The sequence below is a fragment of the Medicago truncatula genome, chromosome 5 (assembly GCF_003473485.1).
Source record: "Medicago truncatula cultivar Jemalong A17 chromosome 5, MtrunA17r5.0-ANR, whole genome shotgun sequence".
NCBI lineage: Eukaryota > Viridiplantae > Streptophyta > Magnoliopsida > Fabales > Fabaceae > Medicago > Medicago truncatula.
The window spans coordinates 40,990,587-41,009,611 of NC_053046.1; the positions used below are offsets into that span (position 1 = coordinate 40,990,587).

The following is a 19,025-nucleotide window of genomic DNA, read 5'->3' on the forward strand; positions in this document are numbered from 1 at the left end:
TCATCTTAATAATATATGTCACAACTATTTTGAAAATTTGATTAATAATCTGGTCAAAACACGTTTGCATATGCAAATAAAATCTATAATAAAGATAGTGTAAATATTTTTACATATGATGTTTTTAATAAAAACATTATGTTAATGTTGATAATTTTAATTTATTATTTTTAAACATTTTACAATATTAACAATGTAATTCCTTCTTACATTGCACAAGTCTTTTATTAGTTGCTATTATTATCTTAACTCAATTATTATTTGGAATAGGAATTAGGGAATTATTTTGTATAACAAACAAGTGACACAAGCATTAGTGATGAATCTGTTTGGTATCGCCAACTATCCCTCAAATAGCAATGTACTTTGTTTGATTGCTGAGCACAGCATGTGTGGGATGAAATAACTTGAAACTAAAAATTGGTACAATTGATTACTATTTAGTATATCTAAAGGGAATATTGGTGTAAAAGGCTTGAAAACAATGAAGGCAAAGAGATAAAGTTTGGTTGAATGTGGTTACCACTTGGTGGGATGATGGCTCATTTGCCACAAACTTTTGCATCAAACACGGACGATGGAGGGTTGCCTTTATGTATAACCAACATCATAGGCCTGCCTGTGAGTGCTGATTGACAATACAACACGGTTGTAATATTTTTAAAGAGTTATGTTAATTTTACAAAGGAAATGAGGTACTGACACAAAAACCGAAATAATAAAGAGAGAAAATAAAAAGATAATTTGAGTATGAGAGAGTAAAGTTGTCATAAAAATTGTAAAAAATGGTTGTTCAAATATCATTTCTCATTTTTAAAGATCATTGCTATGAAAAAAATATCTTTCTAACGTTATCTCAAACAATTACTCTTTTATTAGATGTAATTTACGTGAGTAGATTATCAATAATTTCTAGTATTATATATACATGATAAAAACATTTGAATTTATAAAAAGAAATTAAAAAACAGCACAAAGACTAAGGATATAAAAAATGAACATGTAGGGTTATATAGGAAGGAAACAAGCTGCATGATCATATTGGGAAGCGGAAAACAGAGGAAAAGTACGTATCATAACAACTCTTCCTAAATTCAAAATAAAATAAAGGCTAAAATATGGTTTTGGTTTCCGTAAATATGTCTCTTTTTGATCTTAGTTCCTGTAAAAAAAATTTTATTGTTTTTGGTTCGTGCAAAATATTTTTTTTATCCCTAATGACAAGTGTGATTCGATTCTAGAATGAAAGAGACATAGATCATATGTTAAATGAAGGAGATGAAAAAGTTTGATGGTCTTAAGGTGAAAATGATAACTTGTTTTAAGAATAAATATGAATAAAAGAGAATTTTTCTTTGATAAAGATAAATTAGCCCCAATTTATCAAAGGATAATGTAGGAAAAATCCTCAAACAAAACGACTATTCTCAATTTTCACATTAAACAAAAAAGCATTCATATTTAGTTGTTTAAATATAATTAAATTTAACTATTTTATTTTACATCATTTTATGATATAATTTTGATATTTAATATATGGTTTCAAATATAATAAAATTTAACTATTTTATGTGATGGTATCATTTTTAGAAAACTCTTATAATTTAGACTTTATTTCTTAACTCTTTTATCATGTAACAAGTTTACATGAAGGATACGCGAAGGATAATTTAAAAGATACTATTACATTTTTTTATATTCATGTCCTTTTATTCATTTTTATTACAATATTAAAAATTAATTGTAATTAACAAAAAAAAAAAAAATTGTGTAAAGTTTAAAAAAAAAAATGCTTACAAACGAAATGAGAAGAATAAGGAATAATGTTAATTATATTCGGTGCCTAACTAACTAACACAAAAGACAACACAATACACAACACACAAATTTGAACCAAAAATGAGCAATATACATCGTTCATTGCATGTGGTTCTCTAACACTGCACACAAAACATTACATAAAGATAAGCCATGTTGATCATGTAACATTCAAGAAACATACTTCATATTAGAATGAGTACTTGAGTTTAAGAATATTGTAAACTGTATAGTAGTTTTACATTACATATATAATACAAAGAAAGGTTGAGATTAATGGCTGGTAATGAGTGGATTAATGGCTACCTTGAGGCTATACTATCCACCGGTGGTGGTGCTTCTACCACCGTTGAAGAGCAGCAAAGGGTGGCGGCTGCAGCGAGAGAAAGTGGTGATCATTTCAATCCAACAAAGTACTTTGTTGAAGAAGTAGTGAGTGCTGTTGATGAGTCTGATCTTCATCGTACATGGCTTAAGGTTGTTGCCACTCGTAATACAAGGGAACGTAGCTCAAGACTTGAGAACATGTGTTGGCGTATTTGGCATCTTGCTCGCAAGAAGAAGAAGGTTTTTATCATTCAATTATTATCAAACTTGATTGCCAATTTTCATTCATCAATATACATATATTAGTTGTTAGTATGTTATATTATTATTAACCAAAGTTTGAACTCTTAATTAGTCTTCTACATTTTTTGAGTGTTTCAGCTCAAACACTTGATTTGTTTGGTGAAACTAGTAGAGTACTAATGAGGCATACTTTGTAGGTGGAAGGAGAGGAACTTCAAAGGTTAGCATACAGAAGATGGGAAAGAGAGCAAGGACGAAGGGATGCAACAGAGGATTTGTCTGAAGAGTTGTCAGAGGGAGAAAAGGGAGATGGCATTGGGGAGATAATACAAATTGAGACTCAACAGAAAAAACTTCAGAGGCATGCTTCTAGCCTGGAAATATGGTCTGATGACAAAAAGGAAAAGAAACTTTATATTATCCTCTTAAGGTATACTTTATTCTTAGACTCGGATAAACAATTTAATTAAATGCTTAAAGTTATATCATAAGTGTTTATTGTACAAGCCCTTATGTATAAAATAAAGTCAAATTGTTTTCGTATAAGTTATATGCTATTTGCGATTGTTATCATGGCGAGCTTATGAAAATAAGCTGAAAACGATTTATGAACATGTTATAGGTCTGCTTTCATAAACTCCTTCAAAGAGTTTCGCGAGTGTTTATGTTAGTAGATAAGCTAGCTAGCTCAAATAAGTTAATCTATTCATACCTTATTATTATTAATTGATATCTTTCCTAATATTACTATTGTGAAAGCTATGATCATATGTATGTAAATGCAATGTTTGATCATGGCCTTGGCTTTTATACAGTTTGCATGGATTGGTACGAGGAGAAAACATGGAGCTTGGTAGAGATTCTGATACTGGTGGACAGGTACTTGATATTCATACATATGAACAAATTCTTTTGTCCCTCTCATTTAGTTAATAATAATCAATGTATTCTCACAGATTAAATATGTGGTAGAACTTGCTCGTGCACTTGCGAAAACGGCAGGGGTATATAGAGTAGATCTCTTCACGCGCCAAATATCATCTCCTGATATTGATTGGAGCTATGGAGAACCTACAGAAATGCTATCTGCAGGTCAAGAGGATAATGACGATGATGGTAGCACTGGAGAGAGCAGCGGTGCATATATCATAAGAATACCCTTTGGTCCACGCGATAAATATCTCGAGAAAGAACTTCTCTGGCCTCACATTCAAGAATTTGTAGATGGAGCCTTAGCTCACATTCTCAACATGTCAAAAGTATTGGGTGAACAAGTTGGCGGTGGACAACCTGTGTGGCCTTATGTGATTCATGGACACTATGCTGATGCTGGTGACAGTGCTGCTCTTCTTTCAGGTGCTTTGAATGTGCCAATGGTTCTCACTGGTCATTCACTTGGAAGAAACAAACTAGAACAACTTCTTAAGCAAGGGCGCCAATCTTGGGAGGATATCAATTCAACGTATAAGATAATGAGAAGGATAGAAGCAGAAGAGCTTTCCCTGGATGCTGCAGAACTTGTCATCACTAGTACAAGACAAGAAATTGATGAACAATGGGGACTTTATGATGGGTTTGATGTCAAGCTTGAAAAAGTTTTGCGTGCCCGTGATAGGCGTGGTGTCAATTGTCATGGTCGTTACATGCCCAGAATGGCGGTAAGAATGCAGTTTTTAGCATACTGAAGTTGAAGATCATTTAGTATTTGAGATTAATTTTGATTCACTATCAGTGTATAATTTTTTACACAGTCAACCATTCATAACATATCAATTAATTCAGAGTATTTTAGGTCTTCAAACTTAATATTGGAAAAAAGTAAAAATTGCATAGCATATATCAGTTATCTCTTTGATGGTTTTATGTGAACAATACCATGTCTTAAATGGAATTTCTGCAGGTTATCCCTCCTGGTATGGACTTTAGCAATGTGGTGATACAAGAAGATGGCCCTGAAGTTGATGGGGATCTCTCACAGCTTACTGGTGGTGCTGATGGATCTTCTTCACCAAAAGCTTTACCTTCAATTTGGTTAGAAGTGAGTAACTTATACAGTGATAATATTCGTTTAGTCATACATCTCTTAAAGGAAGGATATATAAGAATGTGATTATATATGCCTCAAGGTTTTGAGTGTAGATCAATATTTCTTAGGGGTCATCCTGGTCATTAGCTCGTTGTAGCCGATAACCAAAGAATTACTATGTCACGCAATAACCAAATATATTAAAAAAACTGAAATACTAATAGTACAAAGTTTGGAGGCATTACTTATATTTGCTCTTATTACACCTTAGTTAGTACTGTTATTAACTTGAAACTAATAACATTATGCAGGTGATGCGTTTCTTCACAAATCCTCACAAGCCTATGATATTAGCCTTATCAAGGCCAGATCCAAAGAAGAACATAACAACTCTATTAAAGGCTTTTGGAGAAAATCGTTCCTTAAGAAAACTAGCTAATCTTGTAAGTAACAACTTAACATAATTCAATTGCCACACTTGGTGGAAAATATGAGCAATTGTGAAATGACAAATATGTTTCTAAACAGACCCTTATAATGGGAAACAGAGATGACATAGAAGATATGTCTTCTGGGAGTGGCAATGTTCTCACAACTGTGTTGAAACTGATTGACAAGTATGACCTATATGGACATGTCGCATACCCTAAACATCATAGACAATCTGATGTACCTGAGATATATAGATTTGCTGCTAAAACAAAGGTATGTAGAATATATGTACAAAACACACTTCTTCTGCAGTCGTAATGATATAGCTAGCCAACTAACTAGTTTGATATTTTTCTCAGGGAGTTTTCATAAATCCTGCTTTAGTGGAACCTTTTGGTCTTACTTTAATTGAGGTAAGTCTTAACTAACTTACCACTTTGGTGACATATTCACATTTTAATGTTATAGTGTTATTAAATATGTGTTTAAACTCACTCAGGCAGCTGCACATGGACTGCCAATGGTGGCCACTAAAAATGGTGGACCGGTTGACATTAATCGGGTAATTGAAAAATTAACTTTATATATATCATACTGAGTTAAAATATGCATACTAGGAAGTTCCTATATTTTACAACATGTACTATTTTCTTAGTTGTAATCAAGACATTGGAAAAATAAATGACGTTGTGATTCTTTGTTATAATGTTAGGCCCTCAACAATGGTTTGCTTGTGGATCCTCATGATCATCAAGCAATTGCTGATGCATTACTCAAGCTTTTATCAGAGAAAAACCTATGGCATGAGTGCAGAAACAATGGTTGGAAGAATATACACCTTTTCTCGTGGCCGGAACATTGCCGAACTTATTTGACACGCGTGGATGCGTGTAGAATGAGGCATCCACAATGGCAAACTACTACTACTGAAGATGATGTAGATGTTGAAGAGTCTTTCAATGATTCACTTAAGGATGTTCAGGACATGTCACTTAGGCTTTCAATTGATGGTGAATTTGCTGCATCAAGCGGTGGCAGTAACGAAGACCAAGTGAAACGTGTCTTAAGCAAGATAAGGAAGCAAGATTCTGGTTCAAATCATGAGAACATGTTGCTTGATAATGTATCAAACAAATACCCTCTATTAAGGCGAAGGCGCAGGTTGATTGTTATAGCACTTGATTCCTATGACAGTAATGGAGATCCTGATAAGAAGTTGATTGAGATAGTTCAAAGGATAATTAAAGCTGTTCAATTAGACCCTCAAACTGCAAGAGTTTCGGGATTCGCTTTGCTGACCGCTATGACAATGCAAGAAACAACGGAATTTCTAGCCTCAGGAAATGTTCAAGTGACTGAATTTGATGCTATAGTTTGTAGCAGTGGGAGTGAAGTTTATTACCCTGGTGTTCACACAGAAGATGGGAAGCTTTTGCCTGATCAAGATTATGCAGTACATATAGATTATCGTTGGGGCGTTGAAGGTCTAAAGAATACAATTTGTAAACTTATGAATGCCTCTAATGGTGAAGAGACTAATGGAATAGCAACTAGTCCTCTTGAGGAAGATTTGAAGTCTAGTAACGCACATTGCATTTCATACAAAATAAATGATCCTAGCAAGGTAAGTGAAATTTACTAATACCTTCTCATACCGACACAGATTAAGTGCATGGTTGGTATTACGGTCCATTTGCCAAATCAAGGTGGCTCACCGTGATTCTGATAAACTCACCGTGAATCAAAACATGCTGTAACACTTAGAAATTGATTGAAATTGTTCTATAAATTGTTCGTTTTAGGCAAGGAAGGTTGATGACTTGAGGCAAAAGCTTCGGATGAGAGGTCTACGTTGCCATCCTATGTACTGCAGGGGGTCTTCTAGAATGCATGTTATTCCTCTTCTTGCATCTAGAGCTCAGGCACTCAGGTAATATTTAGTAATAAGCTATAATCATGTTTTATAAGAATCAAGTGCAAATATACTCTAAAGACCATAAAATTTCCATAGTATTCAGAATTTGACTGTTTATTATTTAAATGTGTTAGGTATTTTTTCGTCCGTTGGAGATTAAATGTTGCAAACATGTATGTCATCCTTGGAGAAACCGGGGACACCGATTACGAGGAAATGATTTCTGGGACTCACAAGACTATAATCATGAAGGGAGTGGTTTCAAAGGGTTCAGAAGAATTGCTTAGAGGTCCAGGAAGCTACCAAAGAGATGATGTTGTACCAAATGAGAGTCCTCTTGTTGCATGCATTAGTGAAACAACAGAGGAAAATATAGCCAATGCTTTGAAGCAACTTTCAAAATCTGGAGGAATATGAAATGCTTGTGTATAGTTATGTTAACTATCTGTTCTAAAAAAAAGTTATACATTTACTTTTCCAAGTATTGAATGTAATTAACTCATACAATTATGCATAAATTGAATTCAGTCAAAATGTTGATAGATACTGTTGTTTTCTTTGTTGCAGAATATTTATTTGTTAGAACATGAACAAAAGTTGGGTAGAATAGTAAGGAAGGTCATGTCAGAAACCCTTTCTTAAATGGATAATTTTTTGGGTGAAATATGTCAACTATTCGTTTTAGTCTCTCTAAAATTTTCCTTTAACTTTTAGTCTTTATAAAATTTTCAATCACTACTTTTGATCTCTATTTTTAAATCAATTTTTGTACTTTTTTTTAATGAAATTATGTAGAATTGTGTAGAATATTGTTAAAATCACTCCAAAAAAATTAGAATTTTTTAACAAAACATAAATTAAATATGAATTTTTAATGGTTAAGTGATGTTACCATCATATTTTGCAATGCTAATATGTTGCATCCCATGAGCCATAAAATTCAAAGAATTGCAATGAAATTAAGTGAGCTATTTGAGATGAAGTGGAAACCCTTGGAGGAAAAATGGGCAGCTGAGAGACAAAACAACAAAGAAGAAAAACCAATGGCAAAAGCAAATGAAAATGTCACAAAAGTTTGTAGATCAGTGTCATGTGGTGCAAGAAATAAAAGGAAGTTTGAATTCGATGTTATTAAAGAGAAGAAGTGTCCAAATCCTGCGGAAAATGCACATTTTGATGCAAAATTATCAACTAAGAAGGTTAATTTGTTTGGTTGCGATAATGTTAGCTTGAAAAGGAAGAAACAAAGGGAAGCTGCTAAATTGATGATACAAAGCATAAAACGAATGGTGTTGTTTATTGAAGAAATCTGTGGCGTTGGTTCTAAAGGATGAGATTATGGGAGTGACATTTTGAATGAGGATAAATATGAAGAAGGAGAAGTTATCATTCTCGATTAATTAGCTTTTTATTTTGCACTCTCCTTATCTTTAGGAATGACTGCAGCTAATTGTAATGCATGTATTTGTAATAAATTAATCGTCAAGATCGAATTATTATATGAAATTAGAATGCACTTACATGAAAATTATGATTATCGGATTCATCGAGATAATCAATCATCAAGATTGAATTATTATATGAAATTAGAACGCACTTACTTGAAAACCATGATTATCGGATTCGCCGAGATTTCGGACAAGAGTCTTCCTTTGCCTTTCACATACTCCGGAACTTACGGTTTTCGATGGGGCAAACCACTAATGAGCAGATAGTTAGAGTTATGTCAAAGTGGACCCAACCTCTATTTAATAAATTTGCTTCTAATGCAATCAACACAAGTACCTAGATCATCAAACTTTAAGAAAGATAGAATATTTACTTTGATTAATTTCTCAGGCATCATTTTCCAATAAATATGATCCAAGTGTTTATGCCATAAAGTAAAGAATATCTTTCTCAACATTAGACTTTATAGCAACAAAAATTTTGACAACGAAAGACGAAGCAAGGTTATGTGAAATCAAAGACAACTTATACAAACCATCAATAAAAGATCCAGGAAGTCATGAATCATCTACTAGAGACAATTTATATAGATGAACAAAGGATGAAGTAAGGTTATGTGAGTGCAACTCAAACTTAGTTTCATACCTCCAAGAGTAAAACTAAAACAAGGTTCATCCAACAAAGAAACACAAATAAGATTCATCCCAAATGAAGGTTACATGAAAGATATTTGGGTTAATGGTGTTTTACCACCTCTGTAATATATGTCATTTCTGGATTTACTCCTTGCAAAAAAATTTGATTTACCCCTTGTAAAAAAAAATTGTTTTGATTTACCCTTTAATAGGCCATTCAAAAACGAAAATTTCTGCAAAAAAATGAAAAAGGTTTTTGAATGCCCTATTAGGGGGTAAATCAAAACAATTTTTTTTACAGGGATAAATTAATTTTTTTACAGGGGATAAACCTGGAAATGACCTATATTACATGGGATAAAGCATTATTAACACAAGATATTTTTCAAAACAAGTTCAAAACTAAAATCTTAAATTATGTTTCATCTCCCACCGACTTAACGGTTACTCCTAGATTACAACATTGTCATATCGCACTTGCTAAAAGGTTATTTCAGTTCAGGCATGTTCTCTTAGAGACTACTTCAAATCTTCCTTCCACGTTTTTTTTTAATGTATCTAGACAACGGTAATGCTTGACTTGAAGGAAAAAAAAACGGTAAGTACTTGTTATCGTCAAAAATTTAATCATGTATTAAATTTAAAAATGTATTGTGTTTTTCTTGAGAGGAAAAAAAAAAAAGGAACTTCTACGGTACACTCACAAAGTGAGGTGTACCGGTACTCTTGCTTCATAATTTTATAAATTAACGATCATTTTTGTTAAATAAATAACTATTTATCAACATTTATATTTTATAGAATATCATTTCATAAGAAAAAATATCATTTCATTGTTTATAAGAATTTTAGTAATATTTTTACATATTATCGTAAAAAAATAATCAATGTTCTCAATTATGGGTGATAAAAATTCAAAAAATATTAATTTTAATTCGCTGACACTTTTGATGAATAAGATTTAGTTATTTAACTATTTAGTTATTTAATTCATAGAATTTTCCAAAATGTATTGTGTTGTGTTGTTATTGTAGGAAAGTCTCGATTTTTCCATCTAACCATCCATTTTTTCCGCTAAATGAGAATCCTACGGTGGGGATGCTTCGTGTTATTTTTCGCTAGAAAGTAGAAATAGTGGTGCTCATATAGAAAGTTGTAAGAGAGATTAAGTTGAGAGAAAAAAAAAAAAAAACAATGGGTTGTTATAATTAGGGATGGAGGGATAAAACCGTTTCTTTGGTATTTACGTTTTTTTTGAGGGAGTTATAATGAGTACAACACTAAATTTTTAGATCAAATTATTCGAGTTGATAGTAATTCTTCACTAAAAAATATTTACAAAAAATTATGATGATTAAAATTTGACGCATACACACAATGGAAACTCATGATTTGTCAGACAATTTGACAAACACTAGTTTATAATCGTGTATGATTAAAAAAAATCATGTATGATCGTCTTTTTCCATTTGCGCATTATATCTTACCTCATATAAAAAATATTAACAATCTCCTCTCTAAAATGCTCCAACACTAAAAACAAAAACAAAAATGCTCCAACACTCAAAAGTAAATAAATCCATATGAATAATTTAGAAAATCATAACCACAAAGAAGTTTAAACATAATTAAACTATGATATCATTTAGTTAGATCCAAAATCCATTATGATATATAAAACATTAACTTTTATTTATATATGGTCACATAATAAGCGGTAAATAGTAATTTAGGCATGAATAAGCACAAAGGATTTGAGGCTAAGTTCAAAGATTGGACTATAGAACACAACGGCTTCATAATTGTTAATAGTTGAACCATTTTTAGCGGAAATAGTGAGATGGTAGTCAGTCTCAAGACCAACTTTTTGGATATAACCATCGACTAATTTCTCGAATCTCAGTTTTGCCCCAGTAATTTGATTGTTGTGCTCGATAATAGCAAACCCAGCCATTTCGATCACACGTGGATCATTGATGTTGATGCGTCTCAAATTGTTTGGCGGTATAGCTTGATTCGTGGCAAATGAGGCAAAAAGAACAGCGAGAATAAGAACAAGGGATTGAAATCTCATGATGCTTGTATTGTAATTGTTATCTTTTCAAACTTCACAAATTGTGGTGGTGTGAGTAACCATAGCCACTTCGGTTGTAATATATAGCACACAAGATATATCAAGTTGGTGTTTCCTTTTGTATAAAAGAGGGTCAAAGACTTTAATATTTATAAATTATATTTATAAACATTTTGACTTCTCTATTATCTATTAAATAAATATTCCCCTAAAAAATCGTTAATAAATTTTGTTTGACTTCTTTATCATTTTTTATTTTATACAAAAGAGGATCAAAGACTTTAATATTTATAAATTATATTTATTAACATTTTGACTTCTCTGTTCTCTATTTAATAAATATTCCCCTAAAAAATCTTTAATAAATTTTGTTTGACTTCTTTATCATTTATTTTTTATTTATTTATGAAAATTATTCTTTTTGTGTAAATTGGTAAATATTTTCAACGAAAATAGTAATGATAAATATGTATATATCAATTTAATAGAAAGAGACCATATAAAATTATAAAATTCAAATCTAGAACAAAAATTCAAATCTAGAAAGCAAATAAGGCAGTTGTCGAAAAAAAGGGTGTGCTTGATAAAATGAAGCTATAAGCTAGCTTATAGCTGGTAATTGAAAAACTAGCTTATAGTTTATATGGATGATAGCTTAAAGCTTATGTTGAAAAGACTAATTGATTGGAATTAAAAATTTTGGTAAAATTAACTTTTATAATGATTGATAAATATAAAATGACATGAAAGTACACATATGTTTAATATTTTATAAATTATATTGATAAACATTTTGAACTAATATATTTATTTAATAATTTTAATTTAATTTAATTCGGATTATATTTAATAAATATTCCCCTAAAACTTTAGTAAATTTTGTTTGACTTCTTTATCATTTATTTTTTATTTGTTTATGGATAATTATTTCTTTTTGTGTAAATTGGTAAATATGTTCAAAGGAAAAAACAATAATGATAAATATGTATATATCAATTGGTAAATTGTTAATACTTTGGTTTACTATTAGAAAAACTCATTAATTATCCATTATACAATACAATATTTGAAAAAAAAAAATAGATAGACGAAATGATAATCACCACTTGAGAACTCACATATGCGGAGGAGTCACTATTTAAACCCCCGAATACAATATTCGGCCTAACAATTTAGGCCGCTTCAATACTTTAATTTTAAGCTTAATTGAATCTTTGGTCTATTATGCTTATTTTAAGGTTTCAAAGCTGCCTTTATGTTTCGAAAGTTTTAAGTTAATCCCTTATTTATTTTTTTTAAATATTGAAGTTGGTACAACACATTACTCATGTTGAAATAAGTAAGTTAGTCTCTTTCACCGCGTAATATCGAGTTTATTTAAAAAAAAATTACAAAAGTGTTTTAAATTGATTTTGTGAACAAGTTAAATTCAAGAATCAATGTTCTCAACCCACGTCTCTAAATGACCAAGTGACTAGCTAATTCCAATGTGATTACGTTTTGTACCAACTTAGGCTTTTAATAGATAAGGAACCAATTTAAAACTTTTAAAACATAAGAGACTATTGAAACCGAAAATAAACATGGACCAAACATACAATTAAATCTTAATTTATTATATTTAAAGGTTAATTGAGTAAATGGTCCACATTCCTTAAAAAAAGTAAATAATTGATATTTTTAATCATTACAAAAATATCACACTTTTTAATCTTTGTAAAATTTTTGGTCAACATTTTTACTTCCTGTAAAAGTTTCGATCAACATTTTTAATTGTTGTAAAAAATTTCCGTCAACATATTTTATTCTTAAAAATATCAAAAGAAAATGAGGTCACAGAGACTAAAATATACAATTTTTATTATAAGAACTAAAAACGAAATTCTGCATATTATAAACCATTTTCTTAATTAACTCTATATTTTAATTAAGATTTCAATTTGTTATTGATCATTTAAAAAAATAGGGTCAATGAGGAAAGTCTTTGATAAATATAACGTTGTTAATGGTCCCAAACTAAACTGTTGCCAGTTGCCAAAAAGTCAAGAAAGAGAATCAGACAGCATCTTCCTTGTACATAGTCCTATACCAACTAACAAAACCTGTCTATCTGTCTTTTCTTTTTTTGTTGTTATTGTGTTTTTCTTCTTCTGAAATTCTTTCTCCATCCAAAACTTGGTAAGGTGAAAAGGATCGTTGTAATCTATGACTGAGGATTGGAATTGCTTCACTGTTGACTTGATCATTCTCAATGTAGCTCTGGCTTGTGTTGATGGATTTATTGCCTTCATTGCATTTGCTCAGGTTTCAATCTTCATTTCTTTCACTTATCCTTTTTACCATTCAAGCATATTCATCAGTAAATTGCCAATTTTAATCCTGAAATTGCACTATCATATGGCAGGTCCTCAGGATTCACATGCGAAGTCGACAAATTGGTTGGACTCGCCAAAAAGTTAGTAGTATCGGATTTTTGTCTTTATTGATGCGAGTGTTTGAAGTACATTCTAACTTTCTGTGCTTTGGTCCTCAGAAATTTCTTTAATCTCTCCAATAAATAATGTTCCTTACTTTCATGAAACAGGGTCTCTGACTATAATAGCTACTACTATTTTTCAGGTACTTCATATCATGGTTGCTACTTCCAACTTAGGTAAGACTAAGATTCTCTTTTATATCACATTTGATGACAATTCAACTCATATTTCTGACTAATTTCTTTGCCAAAAGTTGAAATTTAGTTTTGTAAGCACTTCAATATGCTGTGTTTGCTAGCTTGCATTGCAATTCAATGTGTTATTCTGTTCGTTTAACTCTCCATATTTTTTAACATATTTTCCCCCTTGTATTCACAGGGTACTGTGTATATTTTGCAAGTACTGTTTTTGCTACTTGTAATGGGTGGTATTGCTGGTATGGTGTTTGCGGTTTTATTCTTATGGGTATGATTTATTCAATCATGAATGTATGTACATTCAAAATTCGTGTTTTCAAAGTCTCTTCGTTGAAACTTGTTTGTTTATTATGCACTCTGACTAATGGAATTTTGCTGCAGCCTCTCCCAAAGTCATGTTTTTAGCCGCATTTCTACTCCTGCTATCGTTCTGGTATGCCATAGCATCGATGAATTAAAACAAAATATCGTAATGCACATATCAGTTGTTAAATCTTGGTCACTGTACATGATTTAAGGCTCTCTTTCTAAAGTGAAACGATTATTCATATAGTGTATGTAAGCTTCTGCGGACAATAATTTTGTAGGGTCGACCATTGCCATCAGGAAAATGAAGAAGAATTGGACGACGAGGATAATGTCGAAAATAGGACCCAGCAGGCCTTGTTGGAAGGTATGAGGGAGCAACATGGTTTAGGTCCCATCAAAAGCAGCCGGAGATGTTGCTCAATCCAAGGCGTTCACATTGGTAGCCGACAAAAATATGTCGTAATGGTAGAGGGAATAGATCAACGAAATTTTGCCTTGTTAAGAATGAGTCTAATCACAAAATTCTTTGTATCCAAAAAATAAAAATATCTAAATTATTTATGTAAAGTGGATTTGATGCTTTTCTTCTTCCAGATTGTGGTTCTGATCTTTGCCGTGATGATGGCATTTGCTATACTGATCTGCGTTGGAAATGACACGAATCCAATAGATCCGTCAATTGTTGCTCGGGTATTGAATACTAATCCAAGCATTACCTAGATTTTTATCAGCGTTATCAATCACGAATTGTGAAAAATAGCGGCTTATTCAAATTCTGCTACACAACAATGCTATAGTGCTGTAATAGCCGTTATTAGACAATATTTTATACTTAACAATGTATTGTGGAATAATAGTGATCTGTTCAAATTCCGCTAAGCTATAGCTCTATAACCACTATTTAACAACACCGTTTTTTTTTTTTTTTTATCTCGTTGGAGATAAAAGGGTACTATTGGCACGTTAACATGTTCAAGTTGCAACTTATGTAGGTATATGAATCATTTCTTGCAGTAATGATAATTATATTGGCTGGAGCATTAGGCTGCTATGGTAAGCTACTATGTATTCTTTTTCTCCCGTTTATGACTAAGTATCTCTTAGTTTATAATCCTTTAAGTCAGTTATTTTCTTCTCCGTCAATCATTTTCCTCTTCAGGTCTCTTTCTATTCTTCAAATTAAGGAAAGTACGATCCGAGAATGCTTCATCGGAAATGTGGAAGGTTTCTTGCAAAACTCTAGATTGTTAACTGCATTTATGCTTACAAAAACAAATCATGAAATAAATGGAATTAAAGAAATCAATATTAATTGTTGAGAGATAAATCAAAAGACTCTAAATTACTCTATGATGCAATCAAGATATTTTTCATATATTCTAAAATGTTTGATGTATATATGTACTCCACTCCTATTGATAATAAAATTACTTAGAGTGTAGGTGTATAGTTTCCTTTTTGACCTTATTATGACGGATTTTCTGCGCATGCAGGTTATCAGTTTAGCAATTATTTCTATCGTATCTTTTTCATCAAGTGCATTAGTAGCTCTGAACACAGATATCCCTGTAAGTTTAGTTGCCTTTCAGTTTATTTTTTTCTGGTTTCACTAATAGTAAGTTTTTTTGTACTTATGCTGTTTTCATTTTGTGTCTATTGACAGCTTTTCTACCATTGGCATTTAAAGTTCATATATGGAGTTAAAGCTTTTGTGTACTTGATCATTTATTATTTTATAGGTAATTACTACTTAATTATTGAGAGTTCATTCTTTACATCTCTTCTGCTAATTTCCTTCATCAAAATGTGTTCCTTTTGAGATTTTGATTACCGATCATGGCAATTGGAAAATGACTTTTTTTGTTAAATTGTTAGGTTCTTCTCTGCCGTCAGCTTATTTGTTATGGATAATTAGAGAAATGCCGCCTCCAGGCATTGATAGTATACAGGAAGAACCAGGAGGAACATATACTTTCATCAGCCACGCCGACGAGGCATCTGGTTCAATTCATCCTTGGTCATGGACTGCTGATACAAGTTCAAAGAATCAGGTTCACTTTATTATTCACATTGCTTTGTTTAATATACTCATATAAATTTAAGTTCAAAATACACAGCTTTTTTTTAGGACTGCATGCTCAATCAATGCAATCTGTTATAACATGACCTCCAATCAATAAGTTAGTGTCTGTTTTTATTGGCTTATTTGAGCTTACCTACTATCTCAAGTATTTATGAGACTCATCGGGGAGCTTACGGAAACAGCATGACGTGTCATCAGCTGTTTTCAGCTTATGAAAACAACTTGTAGCTTATATGAAAGTAGTTTGACTTTATTTTATCTTTTGTTATATAAATAATCTGATACATAAGCCCTTCTATAACAAGCGCTTATGCTGTAAGCGCTTGATTAAGTTGTTTATCCAAACAGGGTTGGAGTAATGAACCTCTAGAATAATAAGTTGCCTATCATAATCATAATAATACATTGCAAATGTTGCAGATTACACGCAGCCATGTTGAAGATATCACATGACCTTTCTTTCATTGCAGATATCAAGAGCAAGTCCAATATGAGTGAACTCTGTGACTGTTTGAGCTTCTTATACTCCAGCTGATGAACAAATGTTCTAACGACGTGTCCCGAGTATATGATGAATTGTGATTCCGACAAGTGACAAGGCAATTGAAGTGTTTATTAGTTGGCTTCCTATAATCATTCAAGTGGAAATGTATGGATTAGATTTCTCCTGATATGTTTCAACATGCCATGGTATATATGTCAATATATATAGTATAGCTGCAATTTGTGCTCATTTAGTAAAAGCTCCTATGATGCTATGCATGACTACTACATTGTACATATATGAATGTAATCAAAGGTAATATGGTTGTAAATTGATAGTGATGAATTTGGGAGCACACTCAAGAGGTTTTTAGTTTGTTAGTGAAATGATACTTTCTTCATGTCCATGACTTAGCAACCATGCATCAAATATTATGTTTTGTGAATTCCCTGCATTAATTTAAAAAATTACCGGTTTCTCATCATCCTTTATTTGAGATTTAGGATTTTTTATTTTTAGTGATGATACAAAGTGGCATTTAATTTTTAATTAAAAGATACTATAATAATTGAAATTTGACATTATCAGTGAGATAGTTTTTTGAAGTTGTAGTAGAGTCTCACATTGTTAATGTTATCAGACTGTTGGGCGTATATACGTGGTTAGACACCTTCATATTTGAATTAGCTTTTCACATGAGATTAAATTCATTTAACATGGTATTAGAGTTGAGTTAAAGATGACAAAGCGTGTGAGGATGGCTAGCTTTTAGGATGAAATCCAAAAACATTTGAGTAAAAAAGAAGAGTTAATATTTTAGCTTTCAAAATACAAAAGAAACATTATATACTTGAGAATTAATAATAGATAATTTATAAAGTAGGTTTTAATCAAGTGATGTTTAATAGTTAGTATTTTGATTAAAGGTCAAATGTATCTAAAGGTCCTTTAAGTTTTGCGTTTTTTCTAAAATGGTCCTTTAAGTTTCAAAAGTCCCAAACAAGTCATTTAAGTTTCAAAAGTCCCAAACAAGTCCTTTTAGTTTTTGAATCGTTTCAAACAAGTACTTTTAGAGGATGATGGTGATGATTCAGATGATAGCAACAAAGAGCATTATCCACCATTTGTCATGCCTAAAAAGATGACTAATTTTAAGTGGGTGTTAGGAGGCAGATTTGGTACCAAAGATAAGTTCAAGGAAGCAATTACCAACTATGTCATCTACAATAGGACTTGTTTGAAACGATTCAAAAACTAAAAGAACTTGTTTGAGACTTTTGAAACTTAAATGACCACTTTGGGAAAAACGAAAAACTTAAAGACATTTAGATGCATTTGACCATGATTAAATAATACACACGTTTAGATAGGAAGTAATACATACATACATGATATTTTTGATTAAATATTTAATAAGTATACTTTTATGAAATGACATTGAATTTTGTTTTATAGAAATTAACATAGAATTTTGTTTATCTTAAGTTGTAGTGTATGTGTTTTTTTTTTTGAGAGAAAGCTGTAGTGTGTGTGTTTTTTTTTTGAAGGAAATGTTGTAGGGTATGTTATTATTTATATTTTTCATCAAGTGTATTTTTTACTCATGTAAAAGAAAATCAGGTGAATTTTATTTTCACCGTCACAAATACATCTCTTTTTAGGAAAGAACCTGAGTATAGGAAAGAATCTGAGTATTTCCAAAATAGAGGATATAAAATGCAATGTAAGCATGTTCTAATAAGGATATTTAGCTCTAAATCAACATCGAAATATCTGACTTTTCATATACAATGTTGGGTTACCTTTTAAATGGATGTCAAGGAAACACCAACTCTTCAAAAGACGTGCTGGTTTTTCTCTAAAAATAAAAAAGTCGTGCTGGTTTAAAAGGTAATTTACTCTAAATTAATGCATTATCCATTATGAAGAAAATATCAAAACATATATTTTAGAATAGGAAACATATATATAAACTAAGGGAGATGATAAAGGAAATTTTTTTTGAGAGAAGAGATGACAATGGAAATATATAATAGTATATAACGTATTTAAAAAAGTATGTATTAATATCTTATATATTCATTTCACCAAAAAAAAAGAATCTTATATATTCACTGATCGATCTTTCAAGGAATCTGTTAGGTAATAATGTGAGTTATTCCAAATATTGAGTCAACGTCAAATAGAGTCCTTAATTGTTCAATTTTTAAATTAATTACTCATTTTTTATTTGGTAGAAAGAGAGATTATAATAAGGTGAATCAAAAAATTATATAAAAAAAAATTAAAAACTAATACATTTTTTTTTTAAAGAAACCAATACAACTTATAGCTAGCAAAATTGCACACACTAAAAAAACCTTAAATTATACTTATGTTTGATAAGTAATGTTAAGGTCAATATTTTTACACATAATAATCTTATTAAATCAAAACTTAGTAAATTTAACCGCTAAAAGAAATGAAATTGTATCGCCAAACATAATAAATGCTAAATAGTTCACATATAAATATTAAATAATAAATCAACACGTAGTAAACTTAATCCCTAAAATT

General features: G+C 31.1%; 2 protein-coding genes across 4 annotated transcripts; both read left to right on the forward strand.

Annotated features, from left to right (window-relative positions):
• Nucleotides 1-1,886: 1,886 nt before the first annotated feature.
• LOC11436613 (probable sucrose-phosphate synthase 2) lies at nt 1,887-7,305 on the forward strand. Its single transcript, XM_003617370.3, has 12 exons — nt 1,887-2,385; nt 2,586-2,818; nt 3,204-3,267; nt 3,345-4,046; nt 4,289-4,426; nt 4,726-4,857; nt 4,943-5,119; nt 5,206-5,259; nt 5,346-5,408; nt 5,559-6,470; nt 6,649-6,776; nt 6,896-7,305. The coding sequence occupies exons 1-12, from the start codon at nt 2,095-2,097 to the stop codon at nt 7,176-7,178; spliced, it is 3,177 nt and encodes a 1,058-aa protein (XP_003617418.1). The 5' UTR covers nt 1,887-2,094; the 3' UTR covers nt 7,179-7,305.
• A 5,647-nt stretch (nt 7,306-12,952) lies between these two features.
• Nucleotides 12,953-16,914, forward strand: LOC11437051 (tobamovirus multiplication protein 1). 3 transcript variants are annotated; one of them, XM_003617373.4, is made up of 13 exons: nt 12,953-13,223; nt 13,324-13,374; nt 13,539-13,572; nt 13,775-13,861; nt 13,975-14,026; nt 14,181-14,367; nt 14,497-14,592; nt 14,895-14,955; nt 15,062-15,126; nt 15,396-15,470; nt 15,566-15,641; nt 15,778-15,953; nt 16,406-16,914. In XM_003617373.4, exons 1-13 carry the CDS (start codon nt 13,125-13,127, stop codon nt 16,436-16,438), a joined length of 1,092 nt encoding a protein of 363 aa, XP_003617421.2. In that variant the 5' UTR covers nt 12,953-13,124; the 3' UTR covers nt 16,439-16,914. The 3 variants fall into 3 exon arrangements, with proteins under 3 accessions (XP_003617421.2, XP_024638981.1, XP_024638982.1); XM_024783213.2 differs by having other exon boundaries at nt 16,456-16,914; XM_024783214.2 differs by having other exon boundaries at nt 13,139-13,223; nt 13,504-13,572.
• Nucleotides 16,915-19,025: the final 2,111 nt, after the last annotated feature.

Excerpts from the sequence above, each read along its gene's own strand:
- LOC11436613 (XM_003617370.3), top strand. The coding sequence starts at position 2,095 with ATGGCTGGTAATGAGTGGATTAATGGCTACCTTGAGGCTATACTATCC. Across the intron at positions 3,268-3,344 it reads ATTCTGATACTGGTGGACAG|ATTAAATATGTGGTAGAACT; the intron begins GTACTTGATATT and ends GTATTCTCACAG. Across the intron at positions 6,777-6,895 it reads TCTAGAGCTCAGGCACTCAG|GTATTTTTTCGTCCGTTGGA; the intron begins GTAATATTTAGT and ends TAAATGTGTTAG.
- LOC11437051 (XM_003617373.4), top strand. The coding sequence starts at position 13,125 with ATGACTGAGGATTGGAATTGCTTCACTGTTGACTTGATCATTCTCAAT. Across the intron at positions 13,224-13,323 it reads CCTTCATTGCATTTGCTCAG|GTCCTCAGGATTCACATGCG; the intron begins GTTTCAATCTTC and ends ATCATATGGCAG. Across the intron at positions 14,956-15,061 it reads TGGAGCATTAGGCTGCTATG|GTCTCTTTCTATTCTTCAAA; the intron begins GTAAGCTACTAT and ends TTTCCTCTTCAG.